The sequence below is a fragment of the Carassius auratus genome, unplaced genomic scaffold, assembly GCF_003368295.1.
Source record: "Carassius auratus strain Wakin unplaced genomic scaffold, ASM336829v1 scaf_tig00023221, whole genome shotgun sequence".
In the NCBI taxonomy this organism is placed as follows: domain Eukaryota; kingdom Metazoa; phylum Chordata; class Actinopteri; order Cypriniformes; family Cyprinidae; genus Carassius; species Carassius auratus.
This window is the reverse complement of record NW_020525249.1, coordinates 539966-565121: the sequence shown is the minus strand read 5'-3', so window position 1 is coordinate 565121 and position 25156 is coordinate 539966. Positions and strand designations below refer to the sequence as shown.

At 36.9% G+C, this 25156-nt stretch overlaps 2 protein-coding genes and 1 pseudogene across 5 annotated transcripts in view; 1 reads left to right on the top strand and 2 right to left on the bottom strand.

The window, feature by feature from the left end:
* Window positions 1–2929: 2929 nt before the first annotated feature.
* LOC113077814 (short transient receptor potential channel 2-like) lies at window positions 2930–10031 on the top strand. The gene is made up of 13 exons (XM_026250077.1): window positions 2930–2959; window positions 3946–4638; window positions 4961–5164; window positions 6019–6183; window positions 6298–6472; window positions 6628–6828; window positions 7363–7525; window positions 7615–7707; window positions 7790–7982; window positions 8156–8283; window positions 8409–8478; window positions 8562–8694; window positions 9682–10031. Exons 1-13 carry the CDS (start codon window positions 2945–2947, stop codon window positions 10029–10031), a joined length of 2583 nt encoding a protein of 860 aa, XP_026105862.1. The 5' UTR covers window positions 2930–2944.
* A 6159-nt stretch (window positions 10032–16190) lies between these two features.
* LOC113077813 (protein sel-1 homolog 3-like) lies at window positions 16191–18591 on the bottom strand (annotated as a pseudogene).
* Window positions 18592–21670: 3079 nt separating this feature from the next.
* LOC113077772 (stromal interaction molecule 1-like) overlaps window positions 21671–25156 on the bottom strand; it is a 33331-nt gene continuing 29845 nt past the window's right edge. For 2 of the 4 annotated variants that reach the window (XM_026250037.1, XM_026250038.1), the window contains 2 exons: window positions 24226–24610; window positions 21671–22625 (listed from right to left, as the gene is read on the bottom strand). In XM_026250037.1, the coding sequence (XP_026105822.1) occupies window positions 22109–22625; window positions 24226–24610 (902 nt within the window). In that variant the 3' untranslated portion in view covers window positions 21671–22108. The remainder of the gene's footprint in view (window positions 22626–24225; window positions 24611–25156) is intronic. The other 2 variants (XM_026250039.1, XM_026250040.1) reach the window with 2 other exon arrangements.

Sequence of the window (25156 nt, the reverse complement as noted above, 5' to 3'; positions counted from 1 at the left end):
CACAAAAAGTCATCAAATCTATACCTAGAATGTGTATACCTAGAACATATATACATAACGGCTCAAAAGTTTGAGGTCAGTCATTTCTTTTATTTTTTCATATTTTCAAAAGAGCATTTTATGCTGAGCAAGGCTTCATTTATGTGTTCAAAAATACAGTAAAAAACAGTATTATTGTTCAATATTATTACAGTTTAACCCTCTAGGCCTCTTAGGTCAAAACAGACCGAACAAAATATGAATTAAGATTTTATTGTGCCATTGGAATAGGATGACACTGGGTGACTTTTGCCATAATAGCTATGTGAACACACAAAACAATGTTAGACATGGATATGATAAAGGGTTGGAAAATCAAAAAGTAACACTTGGTACCTTCGCTCAGGTACCACTAAAGTACCAAGTGTGACCCAAAAACAAAGAGGCTCACAGGGTTAACCACATCAACTCTGGAGACCGACCGGTGGGTCCAATATTGCATATGCCTAATTCTCAAAAAAAAATCTAATAACAGCTGAAGTGGTTAACATACCCGACAATCTTTTGTAACAGTATAAATGTCTTTATACTGCACTTTTTGATTAATTTAATGTATCCTTACTAAATAAAAGTGTAAATTGCTTTTTAAAAAAATATGGTTTTGGGTACTTTGCTAGTGTCAATATTTAGAATCAAAACTCATATGAAGTGCATGAGAAGGTATAATATACTAAAACACTGGGTAAAATATTCTACAGTTCTCCACTTTCCCTTTCCTCAAGCTGCAAAGTTAATCAGAAACTAAGCAATTATCCCCAATTGAACAAAAACAAAACTCCTTAATCAATCTCACAGACCATGAAAAAGTAAAAGTCATGGTTTCCACGTCTCATATCCTATACGCATATGTCATCATTACCTTCCAAGTAAGACTGATGGTAGAGCAAAGCAAGTAAATGTAAATCAATTAATTACAGCAGCAATTGCATTAAACCACTGTATCCTAAAAATAAAACCATTGGAATAACTCTTAAAAAAAAAAAGTGGAAAGCAGTCCTATAAATCCTGTTTATTCATAGCGTTCAAACTAATATGATCGAAAGTAATAATTTGCGGATTACGGCAAGTGCATGTTTTTGATATTATCAGCAGATTTAAACATCAAGTGGATTGTCCAGCCGTCAGAGGCTGATGAATGACCACTCATTAGAATTGCAAAGGCGTAGCGGGCCGGCGCTGTCAGCTGCTACAGCGGACAGAGTTTGACAGGGCCACCAGACTCCATCGGGGTAATTAATTTGCCACATTCTAAAGGATGTAGGGTGTACTTCTCGAAATTAGGCCGGTAAAAGAAGTGGCTAAGGGTCATGATCAATTGATTATCATGACGACTGAGATGGAGGCAACATGGCTGCTTAATGATTAATGCTTTTGTTTGTGTGGTTTCAGAGAAACCTTTCCCATGCTAATCAAGTCCAGATAAGTTTCAGCTTCAACCGAGTTTGACAAGCTACAAGCAATGCCAACACATTTACTGTGGAAGCAGAGAATATGCTGTCTTTTACCATATATTGGAAAATAGTAAATAGAACATTTCATGGTGCAGATTGTTTTTTAAGCATGACAAGAATCATTAAAGGAATTGTTCATTCCCAAATAAAGATTTGCTCAAAATTAACTCACCTCCAGGCCATTCCAGATGTAGATGAGTTTGTACATTGGAACAGATTTGGAGAAATCACTGGCTCACCAATGGATCCTCTACCTGCAGTGAATGGGTGCCATCACAATGAGAGCCCAAACATCTGATAAAAACATCACAATAATCCACAAGTAATTCACATGACTTGATCAATTTCTTGTGAAATGAAAAGCTGAACGCTTGTAAGAAACAAATCACTTAGGCATTTGAACTTAAAAAAATTGCTTCTGGCCAAAATACCAGTCTATAATTCACAATAATGTTTACTCCAGTGAAAAACTTGTTGTTCTGTCACATCAAAATTTGTGACAACAACACATTTGTTTAGAAATATTTGCGTTATTCAGAAGAGATTAAAACAATATTATGGATAGAATACTTGTATTTGGCTGGAAGGTACAGATTAAAACAGTTAAAAACATCTTATTGATGGATTTGTTTCTTACAAATATGCAGCTGTTCAATTTACAAGACATTAATTGATGGACTGGAGTCATGTGAATTACTTTTAGATCATTGTATGTTTTTCTCAGCTGTTTAAACTCATATTAAAACAGTGATTTAAAATGTACTAAAAACTTGTAATTTGCATGATTACAAAATTTACTTTTAACGGTTTAATACATAAGTGTTTTAAGAAATGTAGTCATAAAAGTGTCTCTTTTTAAGTTCTGTGGCCTTTTATTTCAGTTTTTAAAAAATATTTTTAAGATTTGAAGTACACTACAAGTGCACATTCAATACGTATAAATGCACTTACTTTTCAAAAGTGAACCCATTGGTGAGCAAGTGATGGATTAATACATTTCTCCACATCTGATCCAGTGAACAAACAATTTCATCTCGGGTGGCCTGAGGGTGATTACATTTTTGGCAAATGTTCATTTTTGGGTGGACTTTTCTATAGATTTAACGTTATTAATGTATCTTAAAATAGCTTACCAAGCATCAAAAGTTGTATTCTACAAGCAGAAATTAAACTGTAATTATCCAAATGAAATGCAACAGTACTGTGTGCTAATGAGTGTTCTCCTCAGGGAGCATCTCTGTTATTGGTGCTGAGTGGGTGGTACAGGCTAATTCCCAGAACAAGATGAGACATCAGTAGACAAAAACAAATTCACTAAACAGGTCTAGGAGGTGACAACCAGATTGTTCCTTTCTGGATTCATCTCTCAAGCTGACATGAGAAAGCTGCTCGCTATTTTGGTCTGACGTCTTTCTCAAAAGAAGTTTACTAATACAGGGTGCTCAACTAAGAACATGGAAAACCTTACGGTGAGTTTCAGATTTTTTGATTTTGAAAGCAAGGTATTAAATGCAATAAGCTTCAAAAGAACTGGGTGTTTTTAGGCACAACTACTTGTGGTAAAAATCATGGTAACTGATGGAATTGAGTGTGTTATTGCCGTTATAAAACCACAGCAATATGGTAAAAGATTGCACTATAAGTAAGTTTAAGTTAATGATTGGCAACCAACATAAAAGCTTACACATTAATCGGATGTGACTTTGAATAGAATCAGAAATTTAGAGTTGGAAATATGCGGTTTAGAAATATTATTATCCAACCGGTGAATTTTGTTGATAATTTACTTCATTTAGGTATATTTACATGACTGTTCAAAATGTGAGGTTGATATGATATATATATATATATATATATATATATATATATATATATATATATATATATATATGTTTTTGAAAGAATTGTCTCATGCTCACCAAGTTTACATTTATTTGCCCCAAAATATAATTTACTCACATTAATATTGTGAAATGTTATAACAATTAAACATTTTTGTAAATAATTTAATATTTTAAATAATGTAATATTTTTCTTCAGATATTATTCTTATATGCCAATTTGGTGCTCAATAAGCATTTATTGATATCTATGTTAAAAACAATTTTGTGTATACTTTATTTCAGGATTTATTATATATATATATATATATATATATATATATATATATATATATATATATATATATATATATATATATATATATAATGTATTTACTTTCACTTTTGATGAATTTTAATGCATTTTTCCTGAATAAAAGTATTAATTTCTTTAAAAAAAACAAAAAAAAAAAAACTTTTGAACAGCATTCTAATTGTAAGAAAAAAGTGTCACCAATGTCAATAAGATGGGAGAAATAAATATAAATATCCAGTATTGTACCAGAATATTTTTCTGGTTTGCTTCTTGAGGTTATTTCACCCTCTAATCTTCTGTGTCCTGTCTCTGCGAGCAGCCAGACAACTGGCGTGAGATTGTGAACAAAAAGCTTCACTTTCCACCGGAGCTGATCCCTGCCATCCAAGAGGGCAACACAGCCTGGGTGGACAGTCTCCTCTCCCTTGGTGATGGGATCATCCGTCAGCTGGATGAGTCTGAGGATCGGTTATGGAGGGAAGCACTGAACCTCTCCATCCGACTGGGCAGCGAAGACATCATGACCTCCCTTCTGCTGGGCGTCAAGTTTGACTTCCGTCAGATCCATGAGGCTCTGCTGGTGGCCGTTGACACCAACCAGCCCAAATACGTCAAACATCTCCTGGACCGCCTGGATCAGGAGAAAGGCAACAAGATGGACGTCCGTTCTTTCAGCATGGCCATTTTCGACCACTCCATTGACGATTCTCAATTCGCGCCAGGAGTGACGCCACTGACGTTGGCCTGTCAGAAGGACCTGTATGAGATAGTAACTATGCTGACTCAGAGAGGCCATGATATTCCTCTGCCTCACACCATCTCGTGCACATGCCTGGAGTGCCGTAACGCCAGGCAATACGACTTGCTCAAGTTCTCCCTATCCCGTATAAATACATACAGAGGCATTGCCAGCCGTGCATATCTGTCCATCACCTCAGAAGATGCCATGATCAGGGCTTTCCACCTCAGCCGAGAACTGCGCAAACTCTCTAAGAAAGAACCAGAGTTCAAGGTGAGCTCAGAAAAAAATCATTTATTTATAGAAAACATCACAAATAACAAACATTTATAAAAAATAAATAATTAAAATGTACTAGAGTAAATTGTCTGTTCTTTTTTTCCATTAACTTCTAAGAATATGCAGTGCTGGTTAGTAACGAATTACATGTAATTTGGATTACATAATCAGATTCCCAAAACTTTAAGTGTTTTTAGTCTTTTCTTTGTATTGTCAGTATACTTATAATACGCTATCTTCATAGTTATCAGCATGAAGTTTTATATGCGAACACATTTAATAACTTGATTTTTATCATCACTTTCTTGATGTTTAGCCTCAGTACCTGGCGTTGGAACAAGTGTGTCAGGAGTTCGCAGTGGAGCTGCTGGGAATGTGCCGGAACCAGAGCGAGGTGTCCACCATCCTCAGTAGTGCTGAGGATGACAGCGAGGATGAAGGACTTAATGAACAGACGTTTGAGGAAGGTATCCCCAACCTCGCTCGTCTTCGACTGGCGGTCAACTACAATCAAAAACAGGTACATCATCTTGGATTAATAGTAGCAAATGATAAATGTGTAAAAACAATATCACTATCTATATTAAGTATTTTCCAGAAAAAATTGTAAATAAAATAAATTTCAGTATCAATATTAAAGGTATAGTTCAACCAAAAAATTATAACAGTTATATTAAAAGATGTCCTAGCTCTTCCAAGCTTTATAATGGCTGTGAATGGGTGTTATTTTTCAATGGTCCAAAAGAAATCCAACAAAGCACATCCATCCATCATAAAAGTGTCCCACATGGCTCCAGGGGGTGAATAAAGGCTTCTTTAAGTGAATATTAATATTTAAACCTTTATAAACAGTGGAGTTCAGTTCAGTCAATAAAATAAAAACACTAAAATGCTTGTTAATCTAAAAAAACTGTGCAGTTCAGGTCTCTTATTTTGGTATTGAGATATTGATTTTTATTATTATTTATATAGCGTAAGTTTAGTAATTTGATGGAAGTTTTGTTATCTTTTAAATACTTCGTTTTTATTCTTTTTTATTTCAGCTTTAGTTTCAGTACATCAAGTATGTGAGAATAACTATATATAACAAAATGTTTAAGTAAGTTTTACATTTAATTGAATTTAATTTTAGTTAATGTTTATTTTATTTAACTTTTTATAATTTTGGCTAACTATAACAACCCTGGTTGAGGTAACGCACCGTGTAAACTTCCACTGCCCACACAGACTGATGGATTTGAGGAGAAGCACAGGGCATTTGAACATCATCTTTCAAAAGCACAGAGTCGTTTGACCCCTGCGCTCATGCCGTATGGGACGGCTGATTGATTGACAGTTGGCTGAGAGGCCTGACTGTTTGTTTTCCTCGTCTAGTTCGTGACTCATCCCATCTGCCAGCAAGTGCTCTCCTCCATTTGGTGCGGTAGCCTGTCCGGCTGGAGGGGAAGTCGAACTGCTTGGAAACTGCTGGTGTCTTTGGGGATCTTCATTGGCATGCCATTTCTCTGCCTGGTTTACTGGATCGCCCCTAAGTCCAAGGTATATTTGAGTGATAACAGATAAATAACATCATAATGCCCTTTAGCAAATACAGGTGTAAAACATTTCAAATATTTATTCATTTATGTGGCAAACCCTACTTTGTTCTGCCAGCTGGGTAAACTGCTGAAGGTTCCCGTGATTAAGTTCCTGTTACACTCGGCATCATACATGTGGTTCCTCATCACCCTCTTGACAGAGTCGATTTTCATGGAGATGTACCGAAGTGATTTTGCCTCCCGAAAGCAGAACATTCTCCATAACTCTCTCCACATGGTATGGGTTGCGGGTAGGTGACGCTGCCAAATAAAAAAATCCATTGGAAAGCCACTTAATAGTCATTTAAATCTCTGAGCCTAGCCATTCATTCTTTGATTTATTTAGAGAAAGAGATTGAGAATAAATGTAATTATCACTGAGTTTTTAATCTTTCTGCATTGACAGGTTTCTTCTGGTTTGAGTGTAAGGAAGTTTGGATCGAGGGTTTGAAGAGTTACTTCCTGGATGTATGGAACATTGTGGATATGATGGTTCTGAGCATGTATCTGGCGTCCTTCACCCTGCGCATCCTCATCATGCTCAAGGGATATTTCCTATGTCAGGACTCCAGCACTCAAGAACTGTGTGACTATTTCACCAATACAGGTGACATCTCACAAATAGGCTGTGTTTTTCATCTTTTAACTTGCCATCCATATATTATCCTAAGTTTCAGTACTATTTAGCAGTAATAATAACAATAAAATATTCATTAACATAATGGTATAATAAAATCTTTTTACTGCGTCATTATCACTTTTTAAAATATGATTCTTATTATACATTGAATAATAATAATAATCTATTATTAATAATAAAAATAATGTTATTTTAACTGTAATTTTTATAAATGAAATTATTTATAAAAATACAGATGACATTCTTAATTAAAAATACAATATATATATATATATATATATATATATATATATATATATATATATATATATTGCATTATTATTAATAAAATTAAATAAAAATGCTATTAATTAATATGATATAGAGGGCATTTGAAATGTAATCGTATTATTTACATGTAGTAGTCTTAGTAGCTGTAGTATTATTATTATTATTATTATTATTATTATTTACTAGTAGTAAAATCACTATTGTATAATTGTATCATATGTTACTGAATAGTACGAGAGAACTGGAAACAGGAGGATCCTCAGTTGATAGCAGAGACTCTGTTCGCCGTGACCAGCATGCTGAGTTTCACACGTCTTGCCTATATTCTGCCGGCCCATGAATCCCTGGGAACCCTGCAGATATCCATGGGAAGAATGATCGATGACATGATGAGGTCAGATCTTGCTGTTTGATCTCTGCGACTGGTCGTCCAGGAGAACCCCATTAAAATTGCTTTCATCAAATGTTTTACTTGCATTACAGATTCATGTTCATCCTTATGATTATTGGAACAGCATTTTTGTGCGGAATAAACAACATATACGTCCCATATGTGGCTTCTCCACATCTTGGCAGGTGATTAATAACTGGTTTACATTGGTTTGAAATCGCCCAGGAGATGCAATTTTAATATGTTTGTCCGTTGTGTTCATTTTAGATTGAATGATACATTTAACTTCCTCTTCTGGACCATGTTTGGAATGGCAAACCAGGAATACGTAGACATGCCTGATTACGCTCTGGCGGAGTTTGTGGGGAGGATCTTTTATGGAATATTCACACTGCTCATCGTCATAGTGCTACTCAACATGCTTATCGCCATGATCTCCAATTCGTTTCAAAGGATCGAGGTGTGAAGCTTCAAAGATCATTAAAGAAAGATTTAAAATCTCAACATTGTAAATAATAGAATATTAGAGAACATTTGTGGACCAGTGTGATGTTATTTTCTTTCTTTTGTGAGCATAAGAGACCTTCCATGTTTAAAAACATCACATATTTTCATACTGTTTCTTCCTTTCAGGATGACGCAGATGTCGAGTGGAAGTTTGCTCGTTCTAAGCTCTACCTCAGTTACTTCAGGGAGGGTCTCACTATGCCAGTTCCCTTTAATATCATCCCATCTCCAAAGGCTCTCTTCTATACCTTGAGGTAAGATAACCTGACAAGCAATGCTAGGAACTACCAAACCTCCATTATCTCTTATGCAAGACTATATGAACTGATGATCATATATCACTAGATGTAACCTTCCTGTTCCTCCCTGTTCTGTGTAGAAGCATCTGCCAAAAGATCTGCTGTTGCTGTAACAAGAAAGCTCCAGAATATCCTCCCATCACATCTTTGGTGAGGGGTTTCTCTCTGTAGATCCTCCATAATTCTTGGTTCATTTTGGCTGATGAGGTGTTTCTCACATTTTTTTTTTTTAGTCTAACAATACCCTGAATAGCAGCGGAGGTCAAGGTGAGGGCAGAGTGCCATACCGCCTGCAGGTGACCAAAGCTCTAGTGCACCGCTACATCGAAGCTGCACTCAGAGACTTTGAGGAGAGCAAGCGTAAAGGTAGGTCATCAAGAAATGATCCAAAAAGCATGCAGTATTAAAAAAAAAAAAAAGGCATAATAGTGAACATTTGTAATTAAATATTAATTATGTTGAACAACGTACCTAAGAATGAGCTGTTCAGAGTACTGTGGCCTAGTGATCAAAGATCTGTGCTGGTAACCACAAAGCTGTAGGTTCAGGTTCAATCCCCAAGAAAAGGCAATCCTTTTAGAAAGACACTTCACCATAAGCTTCTCCAGAGGGATTTTCCTTTTAATTAAACAATAAAATATGTTGACTGCAAATGAAAAAGTGTATGAAAAATGAATACTTGTTTGTTTTAAGACACTTTCTTATGGACATTTTGGGATCAGCTTCAGTGCTTGGAATGGCATACTATCATAATCTTTAATATACTCGTTATTCTGCCTATACTGTTTTAAGTAATATGTGTAACAATAAGGATTTTGTAGATGTAAACACTTCAAATAGCAGTATACTACATTGTCACATTATTTCAATATATGCAGCACAGTAAGTGACATGCATTTTCACTGCCATTCAAAAATTGGGGACAGATTATTATTTTTAAGAATTTTTTATTAAATTGATTAGAAGTGACAACAATCTCTATTTATACAATACATAGCTTTTCATTACCAAAATAAAACACATTTTAAAATATATTAGGACAGAAAAGAGCTCATTTAAACAGTAACTGTAACAGTTTACTGTATTTTTATCAAATAAATATATATAAATATATACAAACCACAAACCTTTCAATGTCAATGTATCTTAAAAATAAGAAAAAAAATTATAATTTTTTATCAAATTTTTTATAAAAATGTCTCAAAATGTCCAATCTTATCAAATAACGAGTGGACAAAGTGTAACAGAAAACAAATCATTTGACAGATGTATTTTTTATCCAGTATGTATGATAGTATGCTGTCTGAAAACAGCCATTGTTTTGCTGCTAACTGCTGCTGTTGTGATGTTCAGATGTTGGGAACAGAATCACTGAGCTGAATACAGTTGTCGGCCGACTGCACTCCGACATGCAGGAGTTCCACCAGAAGCTGCAGTGGCGGCGCAAAAGCGAGCCGGACCAAGCCAACATCCTGGGCAAATACATCATGGGCGCAAGGAACAATTTCCGTGACTTTGATAGGAATGAGGCTAAGGGGTACGAAAACACAGGTCTGCCTATCAGTATGCATCCTGCTGAGGAGGAGGAGGATGAGGAGGAGGAAGGAGAGATCAAAGCAGGAGGGATCGCCTCAGAGGAGAGGGAGGAGCCCTTCCCAGGAGAAGAAACTTCTTTTGAGACTGCTAGCACTCCTGATGTGTGAGAAACATACACTGCAGTGTCGCAGTGCACAGAACATTCCCTGAAAAATACCTAGTCACAAGCTTTCTAGATCCATTCATAGCACTTTAAATCACTGATAAATACATTTTGACATACTATAGTTGTTTAATATGTGATTTGTATCATAACTAATATCTAAATTACGATGTCTCATACAAAAATGTATATCCATTAATTTTTTTACATGATACCTTAAATGTAATTGCCCAGTGACCTGTTTAATTGTGGACATTTTCACAATGAATGTGAAAGATAATAACCTTAAATGAAAATGACCACACATACACAAAAATTATATAATATAATATAATATAATGTTATATATATATATATATATATATATATATATATATATATATATTACAAAATAACATAAAAATTAAGGAAGCACATGATATTTTTGATAAAGTACATCACTGTGTTATATTATTAAGAAGGAAAGGGGAAAGGAAAGTGAAAAGAAAAAAGAAACAGATAGCATATATATATTTTTTTAAACAAGTCTAATATTGTGAAAAATTATTACAAATATAAATGTTTTTAATCTGAATATATTTTAAAAATGTAATTTATTTCTGAATTTAAATGTTTTAGCAGCCATTTCTCCTGTATTCAGTGTCACATGATCAGTGCTTTAAGTGGCCCAAAAGAGGTGCCAGTACTCTATTATACCCCAACAAAATAATTATTTTCTGTTTTTATTTGTTTTGTTTTTGTTTTTGATGACTCCTCATCCCCTGAGGTAACAACTATATGAAGGGGTTTTATATAGCAGTCAACAGGCGATCTTAATAATAAATCATTTTATTAGTTTGTGGATTTGCTTGAGCTAGAAAGAACTACTGAACATAAATAAAATGTGCAAAAGGATTTTTAATAACTCCGAACTGACTCAAATGATTCGCGAACCCGCTACGAACTCTCGAATTGATTCAAATGATTTGCGATCCCCAAACTGACTCAAATGATTCGCGATCCCGTTCCGAACTCCCAAACTGACTCAAATGATTCGCGTTCGCGATCCCCAAATTGACTCAAATGATTCGCGAACCCGATACGAACTCCCTAACTGACTCAAATGATTCGCGAACCCGCTACGAACTCCCGACCTGACTCAAATGATTCGCGAACCCGCTCCGATTCCTCGAACTGATTCAAATGATCCGCGAACCCGCTACGAACTCTCGAATTGATTCAAATGATTTGCGATCCCCAAACTGACTCAAATGATTCGCGATCCCGTTCCGAACTCCCAAACTGACTCAAATGATTCGCGTTCGCGATCCCCAAATTGACTCAAATGATTCGCGAACCCGATACGAACTCCCTAACTGACTCAAATGATTCGCGAACCCGCTACGAACTCCCGACCTGACTCAAATGATTCGCGAACCCGCTCCGATTCCTCGAACTGATTCAAATGATCTGCGAAGCCGCTCCGAACTCCTGAACTGATTCAAATGATTTGCTATCCCCAAACTGACTCAAATGATTCGCGATCCCGCTTCGAACTCCCAAACTGACTCAAACGATTCGCGATCCCCAAATTGACTCAAATGATTCGCGAACCCGCTACTAACTCCCGAACTGACTCAAATGATTCGAGAACCCGCTACGAACTCCCGAAATGACTCAAATGATTCGCGATCCCGCTTCGAACTCCCAAACTGGTTCAAATGATTCACGATCCATACTCCGAACCTGGAAGAAGCTCTGAAAAGCGGCAGCGCAGGCAAATGATTAAAACCTCTATTAAAACAGATGTCCAAATGAACTTACCCGTACGCTAAAATCAAGTTCTGGGCGCACGGAGAGGTGGCGGTACACTCAAGAGCTGGAAGTGGCGGTACTGAATACTGGTGGTGCGTACCGGCCCACTTAAAGCACTGCACATGATCTATCAGAAATCATTCTAATATACAGAAATCATATCAAATATGAATAGAATCAAATAAAATAGATCAGCTTTATTTGAAATATAAATATTGTGTAAATGTCTTTACTGTCAGTTTTAATCATATACATTCACTAAATAATTCATATTAAATATTAATTTCAAAATCGAACTGATCCTACACTTTTTAACAAACTATTCTTCAAAACAACTATTAACTATTAGATATATTAAATAAACTAGTATCTTACCCAAACATAATGTTTCACATCAAATGTCCGATACAAATCCAATACAATATTAAATGTAAAAAAAAAAAAAAGAAGAAAAAAAAGATTTTATATATTTTTTAAAACCTCTGGAAAAGTTAATTATAACTACTGTGCAAAAAAATATAATAATAATAATAAAGTTAACATTTAGTTATGGATTAAAAACATTTGAAAGGCTAAGCACATCTTTTCACTTACTTTGACTTAGACTTGTAAGCCCTATTTTGTAGCAAAAGTGCCAAATATCTCACTCTCCTCTGGTGCCTTTTAAAGTCATAAACATCATCTAAAGTTCAGCAATTATATATAAAAGCCAGCCAGGGAGAAAGACCGCTCAGAGGCAATTTAACGGTGATTGAGGACATTAAAACATGTTTCTTTAGCTATTACATTGATTGAACGGTGGGCCGAGTCTAAGATATTCCCTGAACAATTTAGAAAAACTATTTAATAAAATATCTTTACATAAGGTATATTGTAAGTTAGAATGCATAAATCATGACGAGGCACCAGAATGGAGGTTTCACAGAAAGCATCACATTATTTGAAAGTAAACGCAGTAAGATTCCTGTCCCCTGATGATTCGACACTTGACACTGTGGTACACTCCCTCTCTCTGAGGGTTAGTCTGCTTTTGGTGTTGTTTTAATTAAGCGTGAGCTACGGTGTGTGTTCCCGGGGCCCTGGTGTGGCCCTGGGCACATCACAGCCTGCTTCACACCTGCTGTTTGCATCAGTCTGCAAAGAAGCCTGGAGAGTCCTTGCACTTTTTCATTAGACACAGACAGAGTGGCCCCGCTGGGACACCGTACCTCCAAGAGAGGGAAAAAATGAGTTTGTCTTCTTGAGACACAAGAAGTACAGCCAGAACTTTCAGAAGAAATTACACGTCAGAAACAAGAACAAGAAAGATCAACAGGAATTAAAATTAAAATATTACTTTATTCAGAAGAACTTTTTTTTTTTTGAAATGCTGATGATTTAGATGACAAAACTTTGAGAGAAAGGTATCTTAAAATGTAATATTTTTAAATGTATTTGTAGAAAAAGGATCAAAATTAATTCACATTATGCCCACTAGTTTAAAGAAATGTTATGGTAGTCGGAGACTTCCATCAACTGATTTGTTACCAACGTTCTTCAAAATACCTTCTTTCATGTTCAACAGGAGAAAGAAACTCATACAGGTGTGGAACAACTTGAAGGTGAATCAATGACAGGATTTTGGGTGAACTATCCCTTCCACCTAAATATAAACTGAATGCATATTGCTTTAATTAAACATAATTGTGTAGTTGAATGTTAGACTGTGCCTTTATTACAACAAAATTTCACGTGATACTGCATTTTGTATCTCTCTATAGTACAAAAATGAGGGTTAAAACATTATTTCTATTAAAATTTCATGCATACTGAGTTTTTTATACTGTTAAAGAGTTGGATTCCCATGCTAAACATGGACAAAGTTTCAAAAATTAAGTTGTACGTTTGAAGGAGTATTTCTGTTCCAAAAATACTCCTTCCGGTTTGTCACAAGTTTCGGAAAGTTTTTTTCGAGTATGGCTCTGTGTGACGTTAGATGGAGCGGAATTTCCTTATATGGGTCCTGAGGGCACGTCTGCCGGAAGAGAGCGCGCTCCCGTATAGCAGAGCACTGAGAGCACAACAGACATTCACTGATCAGAGCGAGAGCGTCGCGAAATGTCACAAAAGAAGTGTGTTTTTGGTTGCGAGGGCAAGACTACCCTGCACAGATTACCAAAATAGAAACAGCATTAAGGGACCAGTGGATGGAGTTTATTTTTACAGAGCATCAACGGAGTTGTGCAAGTGTTTGTGTTTGTTCCCTTTACAAACAAGGCCCAGTTTGACGCCGAATTTGCACATCGTTTATTTCTTAAGGATAATGCAGTCCCAACGAAAAAGGGTCACGATCTTGTGTTGGAACCGCAGGCGGTGAATAAAACTGCTTCAAATATCTCTGTGTTGTTAACTTAGCTATTGGCGCTGTTGTGCAGTTTGATGTTGTCATCAAACTGCACTTTCCACATGTACAGCTTAAAAAAAAAAAAAAAAAAAAAGTGTAATGTGGAAATTAGTCATTTTCCAAAACCGCTAAGCAAATATATACAGTTTCAATACATACCACATAGAGACGTTGTTGCTGATGCTGCTCTTGTTAAATTTCAGCCTCTGGATCTGATTCTGGATCATAAATATACGCTGAATCTGACTGTTAGCCATGGTTTGTTTTGGTTGGTTTTTTCCTCACGGTATTGTCACAGCTTCCAAACGCTCTCAATGCAAAAGCCTACTGGCGCTCGTGATTCTTTAGCTCCGCCCACACGTCACGCCTCCAGCCGGTCGTGTTTTTCCAGGGAAAAATCGGTACAGACTATCTTTCTCTTATGAATATAATAAAACTAAAGACTTTTTGGAGTTATGAAGGATGCAGTACTACTCTATAGGTACTCAAGATTAACAGGATATTGAGTGAAAACGAGCATTTCACCCCCCCTTTAAAAACAGTAGGTAAACAAAGGCTTAACGTGGAGGAAAACCATATGCAATAATGGGGCTTGTTTAAAAATAATTAAGTTATGTAGTACTTAAAGTTTAGTGGTATATTTCTCTAGGATTCCTCCCCTTGGGTCTGGCTGGAAGCAGATGTTTGGTGGAGTGGTGTTGTGTTGTCCTCCATTTAATTAGTCCAAATACAAAAAACTTCTGCCGAAACTGTGGCAATGAGCTACAGGAACACGGAAATCGTCTACTTGTAAAAATGAGTCCCTCATCATTAGACAGTCTCAGAGACAAATCATTATTATGTTAACACAGTAACCAAAGGGGCTTCCCCAAGAGATGCTCATGCAATTATACACTATTAAACAAATGAAACAGCAAGGAGTTTATTTAGGCTGTTCTTCTTTTCTTTTCTTTTTTTTTTGTTGTTGACTGACTTGCTTGGTTACAGTACGTTTTCGGTCCAGACATCCAAAAGTCAATATTTCAGCTTTAATAACAAAAATTTACTGACCTTTATGGCAGTATCCTTATGTAGTTGCAAAGATGGCAGGTGTGTGCTGAACAGTGCCAATGTACAGAGCAGGTAGGCTTCAGTGCTATTAGTCTCTCAACATCTACGGAAAATGTGGAGAAAAAGGGCCATATTGTAATATGCTGTTAGGACAGTACAACTGAGTCTTCTGTAGTGGATAATGGCAGTCTGAATGTTTCATGATTGTGGTGTTGTCTTACCTTTGGTAAAGGGTGCTGAGAAGCGTCTGTCTGTCTGTTAAGTGAAGGTGGAGCAAACTGAGCTCAGAAAGCACACTGAACGGCAGAGACTCTCTGTTTAGGACAAGGCCAAGATTATACCAACCAACAATTATACCAACAATTCATTGAAAAAACAATAACAAACCAAACAAAACAACTCTTAAATAATAATAATAATAATAATAATAAAATAATAATAATAATAATAATAATAAAAGACAATAAATGAAAATCCTATTAGAACAAATACAAATTGTGCATTAAAACAAATGAATAAATAAACAAATTTGGCTGTTAAAATAAAATATTGCTTGTAGAAAAATCCCAAATCAAACAGAAATACTTGTTAGAACAAATAAAAACAAACAAACAGCTTGTTAAAAGAAACATTTTTTTTTTAGAGCAAACAAAACGGAACTTCTTGGAACAGATTATCAACATGCATAGTTTTTAAAAAGAAACAAATATCACTTGTCAGAAAAACAACAAACAAACAAAAACTAACAAACTAAGACATAAACAATACTTGTTAGAACAAATACAGCCTCTTAAAATAATTTATAATATAATATTATTAATAAATAAACAAATAAACAAACATGCCTTTTCGAACAAACAAATTATTTTTATTTTATTTTTTTCCCACAAATAATGACTTGAGATTAATAATTGATTAAATAATCACAATTGCTGATCATTCAAGGTTAAACTTCAGTCCGTTTGCTGTCACTGGTACCTGTGGTTTGTTCTTGAGAGCTGCTTGCTTGTACATCTCTGCTGCATCAGAAACCTCTTTTCTGCCCAAAGCCTGTTCACCATAGAACAGATCTCCCATTCTGATCAAAGCTGAGAGGAAACATATATCCATCACCACATGCAGAGACTCCAGCTTAAGCAACAGGGAGCTTGAGAAAGAGCACACATGTACTGACGCAGGACACTGAGTCCAACCTCAGGTGTCCTTCACCACGAGCATTTCAGTTCACAATAAAGATATACAGTATGACTGCCACCGTATCCCACACTAAATTACATTCATTTTATATTCTACTGCAGCAGATGTCAGCCCTTTCAGATGAAACAGATGATATTACACCCGAACATGAAAATTGAAAATTTGAAACTAGAAATAAAATTACAAATGCACATTAAAAAAAAAAAAAAAAAAAAAATTGCTCTTCCCACTAAATTCATTAAAATATAGATTTACATTTTATATTTGTTATAACTTTTTTTAAGGGATAAACAAAATACATTTTTACTGTCATTTTAATTCATTCATAATGTGAGAATTATACATTAATATAACTTTGTGGCCACTCAAACTGAAAGGTTTACCAGTCTCCTTTGAAATAGGCATTCAGTCCGTTCCTCAAGATGATTCCCAGATATCCATTCTGTTCAGATGCCCATTTAACCCAGCTAAAGTTCAAAGACCAAAAAAAAAAAACATATATTCCCAAAACATCCAATAACAAAATGTGAAGGGTTGATAAAGCTTGGTTTTATATCTAAATTTTAAAATATATATAATATTAATTATATATATTATTTTGAGTTACACACAGAACAGCCTCTGCCGGAAGTCTAGCAATTTGGCTGGAACACCCATGAATCCAAATATAAGCCAGTTCAATGCAACCATTTAAGTGTCCTCTCTGGGCTGACTTTTAATAGTATTTATATGCCCTAAACTATTGAACAAGCAACGTCATGGTTAAAGAAACTTTATTAGGTTAATAAGAGTTAACAGCACATTAGCATGTTGAGCAGAGTGTTTACCTGGTCAGCAGGTTGACCAGGATAGAGGGCCTGAGAGAAGAAAAACTCCCAGATTCATGGCAGCTTCAGGGTGATCTTTGGCATCAGCTTCTTCCCACAGACCTTGTAATCATTCTCATACTGCTCGTAGTACCAGCACAGAGCAGTGACCAATGGACCCCTGCAGGATGTAAAAATCACTTACAGGTTGTGGATTGAGTGGAAATCAGTCAATATGTTGTAAGATGCATACGCTCTTCTGTGTCAGCCGCGCCACAAGGATACGTTTTCTGTGTGTATTTATTTACATTTTGTTTTGAATGGAAACAGTGCATCTGTGCAGCGCAGCTGACACAGAAAAGGGTACGCCGCTTGAGTTCAGCTCATATTCTCCAAAATGGCACTTCAGGGATGCGGAGAGACACAAAGGAGACAAATTGTTGAATAAAGTCATTATTTTTGTTTTGTTCGCATACAAAAAGTATTCTCATCACTTCATAACATTACGGTTGAACCACTGATGGCAGATGAACTACTGTATTCAGCTGATGTCTTTTATACTTTTCTGGACCTTGACAGTGTATTTTACTTGGCAGTGACAGTAACAAGCCTCCCGGTTTTCATCCAAAAAATCTTAAATTCTGTTCCGAAGACGAACAAAGCTTTTATGGGTTTGGAACGACATGGGGGTAAGTGATTAATGACAAAATTTTCATTTTGGGGTGGAGTAACCCTTTAAAGCCAAAATAATTCAAGATATGACGCAATTAACAAAAATAAACAATAAACAATCATAAACACACTGAGGACTGAACTGGAGGTTTTCAATCTCTGAAAATCCCCAAATATTTCCATCCACATATGAGAAATCTAGTCATAAAAATGTAAAAGGCAACTTTATTTGTAAATACATTTATTATATAAAACAAACATATTTTTAAAATATTTAGTTCCAATTATGTTAAATAATTATTTTTATTGTTTACTTTTTAAAATATATATAATTATCTTTTTTATTATTTGTTTAATCTTATTTATATCTTCCCAAAAAAAAAAAGTTCAACAAAACCCTTAGTACAATTTCCAGCTTTTAACCACAGTTTTAAAACCCCTGGTTTTAAACAAATATTTATGCAACACTTGCTAGATGTACCTGATCAATTGCTTTCTCCAGGAATATCACAGCTCTCTGAACATCTTTTGGAACTCCTTGGCCCTATTAATACAAGATAATATGATCTTTAATTAATGAGTTTGATCTCCTCGAACCTCCATTGACTTCAAATGCTTTGCAAGACTGCCCTCTGCTGGCCGAAACAGATATTCTTTACCATGGCACAATGAAACCTCAAATAGCATTATTATTTTCAGTAATATTCTCAAGCAAATCTGTGTCCCATTTGGCACAAAGCTGGTGTTGTTTAAAGGGTCGACGAGTAAAAGTCGAGGGGAACTGTCACACTGGTTCCTGGAAACCTGTCCAGTCCAATTAGACTCCGGTCCGATCCAACCACTCAATAGACCCAATCAGAACCGCGTATTACCCATCTGGTCGGTACACAAGTCAGTCAGGAAAACTCACGGTCACCACTCGAGATCTGGAATGTACTGGCTCGCAGGTCCAGCTACTTGTGGAAAACTGAGGTAGATCCAGTATTGAAAGAAACCAGAACCTGAATGTGCACGACTGAATTTAACTGTACTTAACGCGTAAAGGGTGCATCAAGGACCGTTAAAACGCAGGATATCATGTGATCAAATGACAAATCAGGTACCCGAGCACGCAAACATGCCCGAAATGACACCCTGTTTGAGCTGCAGGTCTAAGTGTTTAAGCAAACAGAACGGAGGACTTCCACCCTCTAAAGCATATATTGCAAAGCTCATAAATCTTTACTCTCAGGTTACGCGCTGTATAAGATACTGGACAACTGTAATTAGCACTGGAATGTACAAGTGAGGCTTCAAGTTCATGTGTAATATTAATAAACACCCAATGCATTTTTAGATTATGCTATAACTGTGCACAGTAGGCTACAGATATGCCAATGAATGTTGTGAATTTCAGAATTAGCTCCATTTCAAATTATTAGCCACACCCACAGGAAGTTTAACTGGAATAACAGCACAGCAAGTGACATTGAGGGAAATTCAGTAGGAAACATCATTATGGGTAATAAAGTAAAAAAGTGAACACGTTCCCCTATCCGTATAAGTACATAAATAATGTACATATTTACATACAGTACAGACCAAAAGTCTGGACACACCTTCTCATTCAAAGAGTTTTCTTTATTTTCATGACTATGAAATTTGTAGATTCACACTGAAGGCATCAAAAGTATGAATTAACACATGTGGAATTATATATGGAATTGTATATGTAACAAAAAAGTGTGGAACAACTGAAAATATGTCATATTCTAGGTTCTTCAAAGTAGCCACCTTTTGCTTTGATTACTGCTTTGCACACTCTTGGCATTCTCTTGATGAGCTTCAAGAGGTAGTCACCTGAAATGGTCTTCCAACAGTCTTGAAGGAGTTCCCCGAGAGATGCTTAGCACTTGTTGGCCCTTTTACCTTCTGTCTGCGGTCCAGCTCACCCCTAAACCATCTCGATTGGGTTCAGGTCCGGTGACTGTGGAGGCCAGGTTATCTGGAGCAGCACCCCATCACTCTCCTTGGTCAAATAGCCCTTGATGCCTTCAGTGTGACTCTACAATTTTCATATTCATCAAAATAAAGAAAACTCTTTGAATGAGAAGGTGTGTCCAAACTTTTGGTCTGTAACTGTATGTGACATTTCAAACAGATCTGTTTGGCTGTCAACCGGATAAATAGATATTTAGAAGTTTGGGGGTCTACAGTATATATCAACATGGAAAACTATATGGAATAATGAAAATCTCAGTCATTTTAAAACCAATTTTATTGCTTCATGCAGGAGTGCCATAAAATTATAAGACTACAATTTTGAACATTACAGAAGATGCAAAATTCTATTTTTTTTTACTTTGTGTCTCCACCTCTCTGTACAGTATAGGCATAAATAGCTCAAACTGAGAATTGAACTGGAATATCTAAATGGGGAACAGTCTAAAACATTTCCCATCTCTCCCGTCCATGTTTGAGAACATGCATTAACACTGTGAAGTGCAGTTCAACTGGACCAGACTGACGCGCGCACACTGACATACTCACAGACAAAAGAGCTTCTTCGTGCAAAAGAGGCACGGATGAAACTAATACATCTACACAGTTGTATGCCTGTTAAAGACTGATTGGTTTACATACATTTGGATGTGGTCTTGTACCATCTTTCACAAAAGAAATGATAGAAGAAACAGGTGATGTTTCATGCAGCGCTGCTTTGGTTTGCCTGTGGGTAAAAACTATAAAAATGCCTAGTGACATCCCTCACCAAGTTTAATGATTCTTGACATCCTATATTTTCAAAAAAATGTGCTTGTCATTTTCAGTGATCTGGGTTAAAAAACATGCATCTTAGTGAACATCATGTTAACCCACAAGAAGAGCAGAGACTGTTCTCCACTTCCTCTAAAAATGCACAGTGGTAAAATCCATCTGCCCGAACATCTGACCATTTAAAGGCAAGTCACTCCATTATAACAGTAATTGCATGTGGCTTAGCACCAGAAATCAAGTATTCAACTTTGTGGGTCAAAGAAATATGAACAAATTCAGCAAAAAAAATAAAAAAACAATTGGACTATTTTTACCTCTATAGAAAACCTAATTAAGATCATATCTAAGATCAGTGTTCTAATAAAACAGAAATATAACCTTCGGGAAGTGTATAACATTTTCTGGCTTTAGTTTGGCACTTTAAATAAAAAGATGGAAAGATCTGCTAAAGCTGTAATTACTCTTTGTAATTTGAACCAATTAAGGTATCCATTCACCATACATTTTCTTTATATTCTTTTTTTAAATGACATATTTTCTTGGGAACTTGGATTTTGGAGGATGTCTTTAGAAACAGTCAGCAAACGGCATGGTTAAGAGTAAATGCTCAAAAAACATAAATGTGAATGTTCATAAAGCTCCTTGTATTTTCTAAATGATTTGGAACGATCGGCAATGATCAGTTAATTCTAATCGTGTAATTCTTCAACATACTAGAAATCCCTGAAGCCTTGCAGATACGTTCAGTGTCTTGGTTTGTGTAAATGTTTTAGTGTGTATTCCAGCGTATACTAATTATCTTTACAAAACCGACACATCAACATTCAGAAATAGTGCAACATATTTTAGGGGAGTTTCACACTGATAGTTCAGCCCTTTTACAGTTTCTCTGACCATTGACAAACACTTATCAAAGAGTACCATTTAACGCTAAGCTGACAATTCATTCTAACTTGAAAGACAAAGGAGTGTGCTGATAGAAATGAAAGAACCAGGCTGTTTCGTGTTTTAAGCAAAGGGGAACAAGAACCAGGCAAACATCTAGGAGCATTCAAAGTTCAATCAAACAAAGGCGAAGACATGCAAACTGATACGGATTATACAAGGAAAGAAAAGTCCATCAGAGGGGAGATTCCTTTGAAAGTCTGGCACTGTCTCCTGCTGAATAAATAATGCATTACATTCTCAAAAAAAAAAAAAAATAGTCCATCCCATTCCCACTGATGTGTCATTCCCACCCTCCCCCAAAATCATGCTTGTTCCTAAGTGTTCCTCTGAAAAAGCAAACATTTCTATAAAGACCTCGGAAACGTGTCTGGTGGTGCCGTAACTTCTGACCAGAAAAAAAAAAAAAATCAAAACATGTATATTAAGAACACGACAAAAAGGACTAAGAGAAAAACAAAACGGCTGTCCACAGTTGTCTTATTTCTTCTGTTTTTTAAAGATCTTGAAGGTAGGTTTCTTGCGACTGACAGTAGAGTCAGTGTCTTCACATATGGAGACACTGTCCTCCTCTAGGGGGCTTTTTTTCGAGGAGATCTGTGGTATGCGGTTTCCAGCCTTCTCCCCAGTCAGTCCAGTGGGGGACGGGGTATCGGATTCAGTGGAGTTTGGGCTTAAGGAGCGTGAGGATTCCGACATAGACATCGCTGCTTGTGAGACTTGGATCTCGCTCATACTGACGGATTTCTCTATGCCATATACCTTCTTCATTAATATGGGACTTTCAGAAACTCCATCAGGAGATGCACCCCCATCAGGAACTCTGTTGCCTCCGTTATGGGTTTGGGAGTGAGCTCCATCTTCAGAGCATGAATGGGGGCCATGCAGAAGTGAAGTGGGCTTCACAGGGAAGCCTTTGGAACTGTAGGATAGGCGTAGCTGCTCGCCAGTCTGGGATATACACAAGGAGGAATCAGAGTCTGAGCGATTCAAGTCCCTGTGAATGAAAATAGTGAAATTAACAAAAAAAAATATCAGACTAATCATAAACAGTCGAGACATCTTGCTGGTTATAAGTAATGGCACTTTTCCACTGCATAGTACTGCTCGGCTCGGCACGGCTTGACTCTGTTAGCGTTTCCACTGAAGTTCAGTATCAATTTATAGTGGGCAGGATTAGAAATGTTGTTAAAGTTGCATTGCCTCTACAGCCATGACTTCCTGAAAATGTTTATTCATTCCGTGTCATCCCATCAAGCTCTCGCTGGATCCGCTCCTCGGCTATCAACAAGAGGAACATCTGTACTTCCTCAACAAACAACAAAACAGCCATTATTTTGTTGTTTAAAAAAAGGTGCACTCATTCTTTTTAATCTAGCGGGTCTAGTGTCACGTGTCAGCGTGATCTGCAGGGTTTACATGTCACATTTTGGTAATGGTATGGCTTGCTTGTAACCTCAGACGAGGTGGTACTGAAAAAAGTACTGTACACAGTGGAAACCCCCCCACCCCCAAAGCGAGCCGTGCCATGCCGTGCAGTGGGAAAGCACAATAAGGTAACACTGCATTTACTGCTACCCAAGCCCCTTAGGACGAAGCCCGCAATAATGGCAACATTTCCCACCTGAAAGTGGTCTAAACTGAAGCACAACATGCCAAGGCTTAACTACCCAGCACTAGAAAAGTACTGCTCCTGCTTTCAAGCAAATGTACGCATGTTGGACCTAAACTCTACAAGAAGGTAGCCATCCAGCAACAGGATTGGACAGCCCAGACAGCGTTGTGGCTAGAAGGGATACAGCTAAGGCTGGAAATGATGCAAAATCTCACCATAAAATAACAAATTAAATTTGCAACCTATTACACTGTTTTACTAACATCTACAAATACCAAATAAAGTTATTATTTTCGTTCAGCATGACATAAAATTGTTGCAATATTGATGAGTGCATCCCCAGTAAGCCCTTGTGCCCATATCCCTTTAGCCCCAACCCTGACATGGAGAAACCCAATATTAAGGGTGTCCAGTCCTGCTCCTGGAAGGCCACTGTCCTGCAGAATTTAGCACCAATCCCAAATAAGCACACGTGAACAAGCTAATCAATGTCTTCAACACTTTTAGAAACTTCCAGGCAAGTGCACTAAGGTAAGTTCAAGCTAACTAAGACTCTTCAAGTCCAAATCCAGACCCAGTTTAACTCAAGTTGAAACTTATGTCTGCAGGACCCTGGCCCTCCAGGACTGGAGTGGAAGAGCCCTGAGCTACACTCTGCAGAATGTGACCCACCCCTGCACAACATGATCAATCAGGCATGCAGGTGTGAGAATTAGTTCAAAGTAGGGAACAAACATTGCAAGAACACATTAAACAACAAGATGGAATGTTGCAGGAAGTTAAAATGGCCCAACCAAGTTAAAAGCCGCATTGTCATGAACTGTAGTGAGTATAGACAATTACAACAACAAACCCCACAAGTAGTGGTTCACCAGAAAGTGTGAAATGTGTAGTAAAAGAGGCCTGTTAAATGTTTTGGACCAAGTCCCAGGATCATGCCAAGTGAAAAGCACAAATCAAGCACAACAGAATGAAGTGATACCCATAGCTGTCGCAATGGCGGGAGCGCTCTGGGCTTGCATCATAGGGGAGGTCTGGGATGGTGTCCATAGGCTGGAAATGTGAAGAGTGATAGTGGGATGCATGAGGGGCAGTAGTGACAGAAGAGCAGTGGGGAGCGTGGGATGAGACAGCCGAGAAGATAGCAGGATGAGACACTGCTGAAGAAAGAGGAGGCAGTCCCAGAGAGTCAAAGTGCCCAAAAGATTGGCTGCGTGCCTGGCGTATCGCTGTCCTAGACCTGGACGAGTACAAGCTACCCTCCCCTTCCTGACCACCAAGTGAGAGACAACTCTCTACCAACCTCTGCGAACCCAGGGCCAGCTGCGGGTCAATGTGCCGTTGCCGGAGTGACATCATACTGGGAGCTGTTGGGGCACAAAACAATAAGGTCACTTATTGAAATGACTCTAATGACTCAAAGCATGCAGACACTGTAATAACATTGGGTGATGGGTGGCAAGCTGGAAAAGGTGAAACAAGAAGGTGTTAAGGCGGAAAAATGTACAGTCTGAGTGGATTTTCTCACAAATAGACACAATAATGAAGTTGTGGTCAAGTTTGGACCCTAACCATCCCTTTAATGCATTCCTTCATTATTGCATTTCCTGTTTCTATCCATCAGGAATTGATTGGATCGTGCAAAACACAAGGGACTGGTGATGTCAGTTTATACGGAAATATATATATATATATAATATATAGGTGATTGCTATATTTTGATTAAATATCTTTATACTTCTACTTTATACTTAACTCTAATTGTTTATGACTAGACCAGGAATGTGTGCTACGGAAGTAAAACGTGTCTATTTTACTTTTAGATTTCAGACTCAAAGATTAAGATGCACAAAATGTAAAACAGTATCATGTAAAGATCAAATTGCAAGTCTGAACTTAGTGATATGTTATAA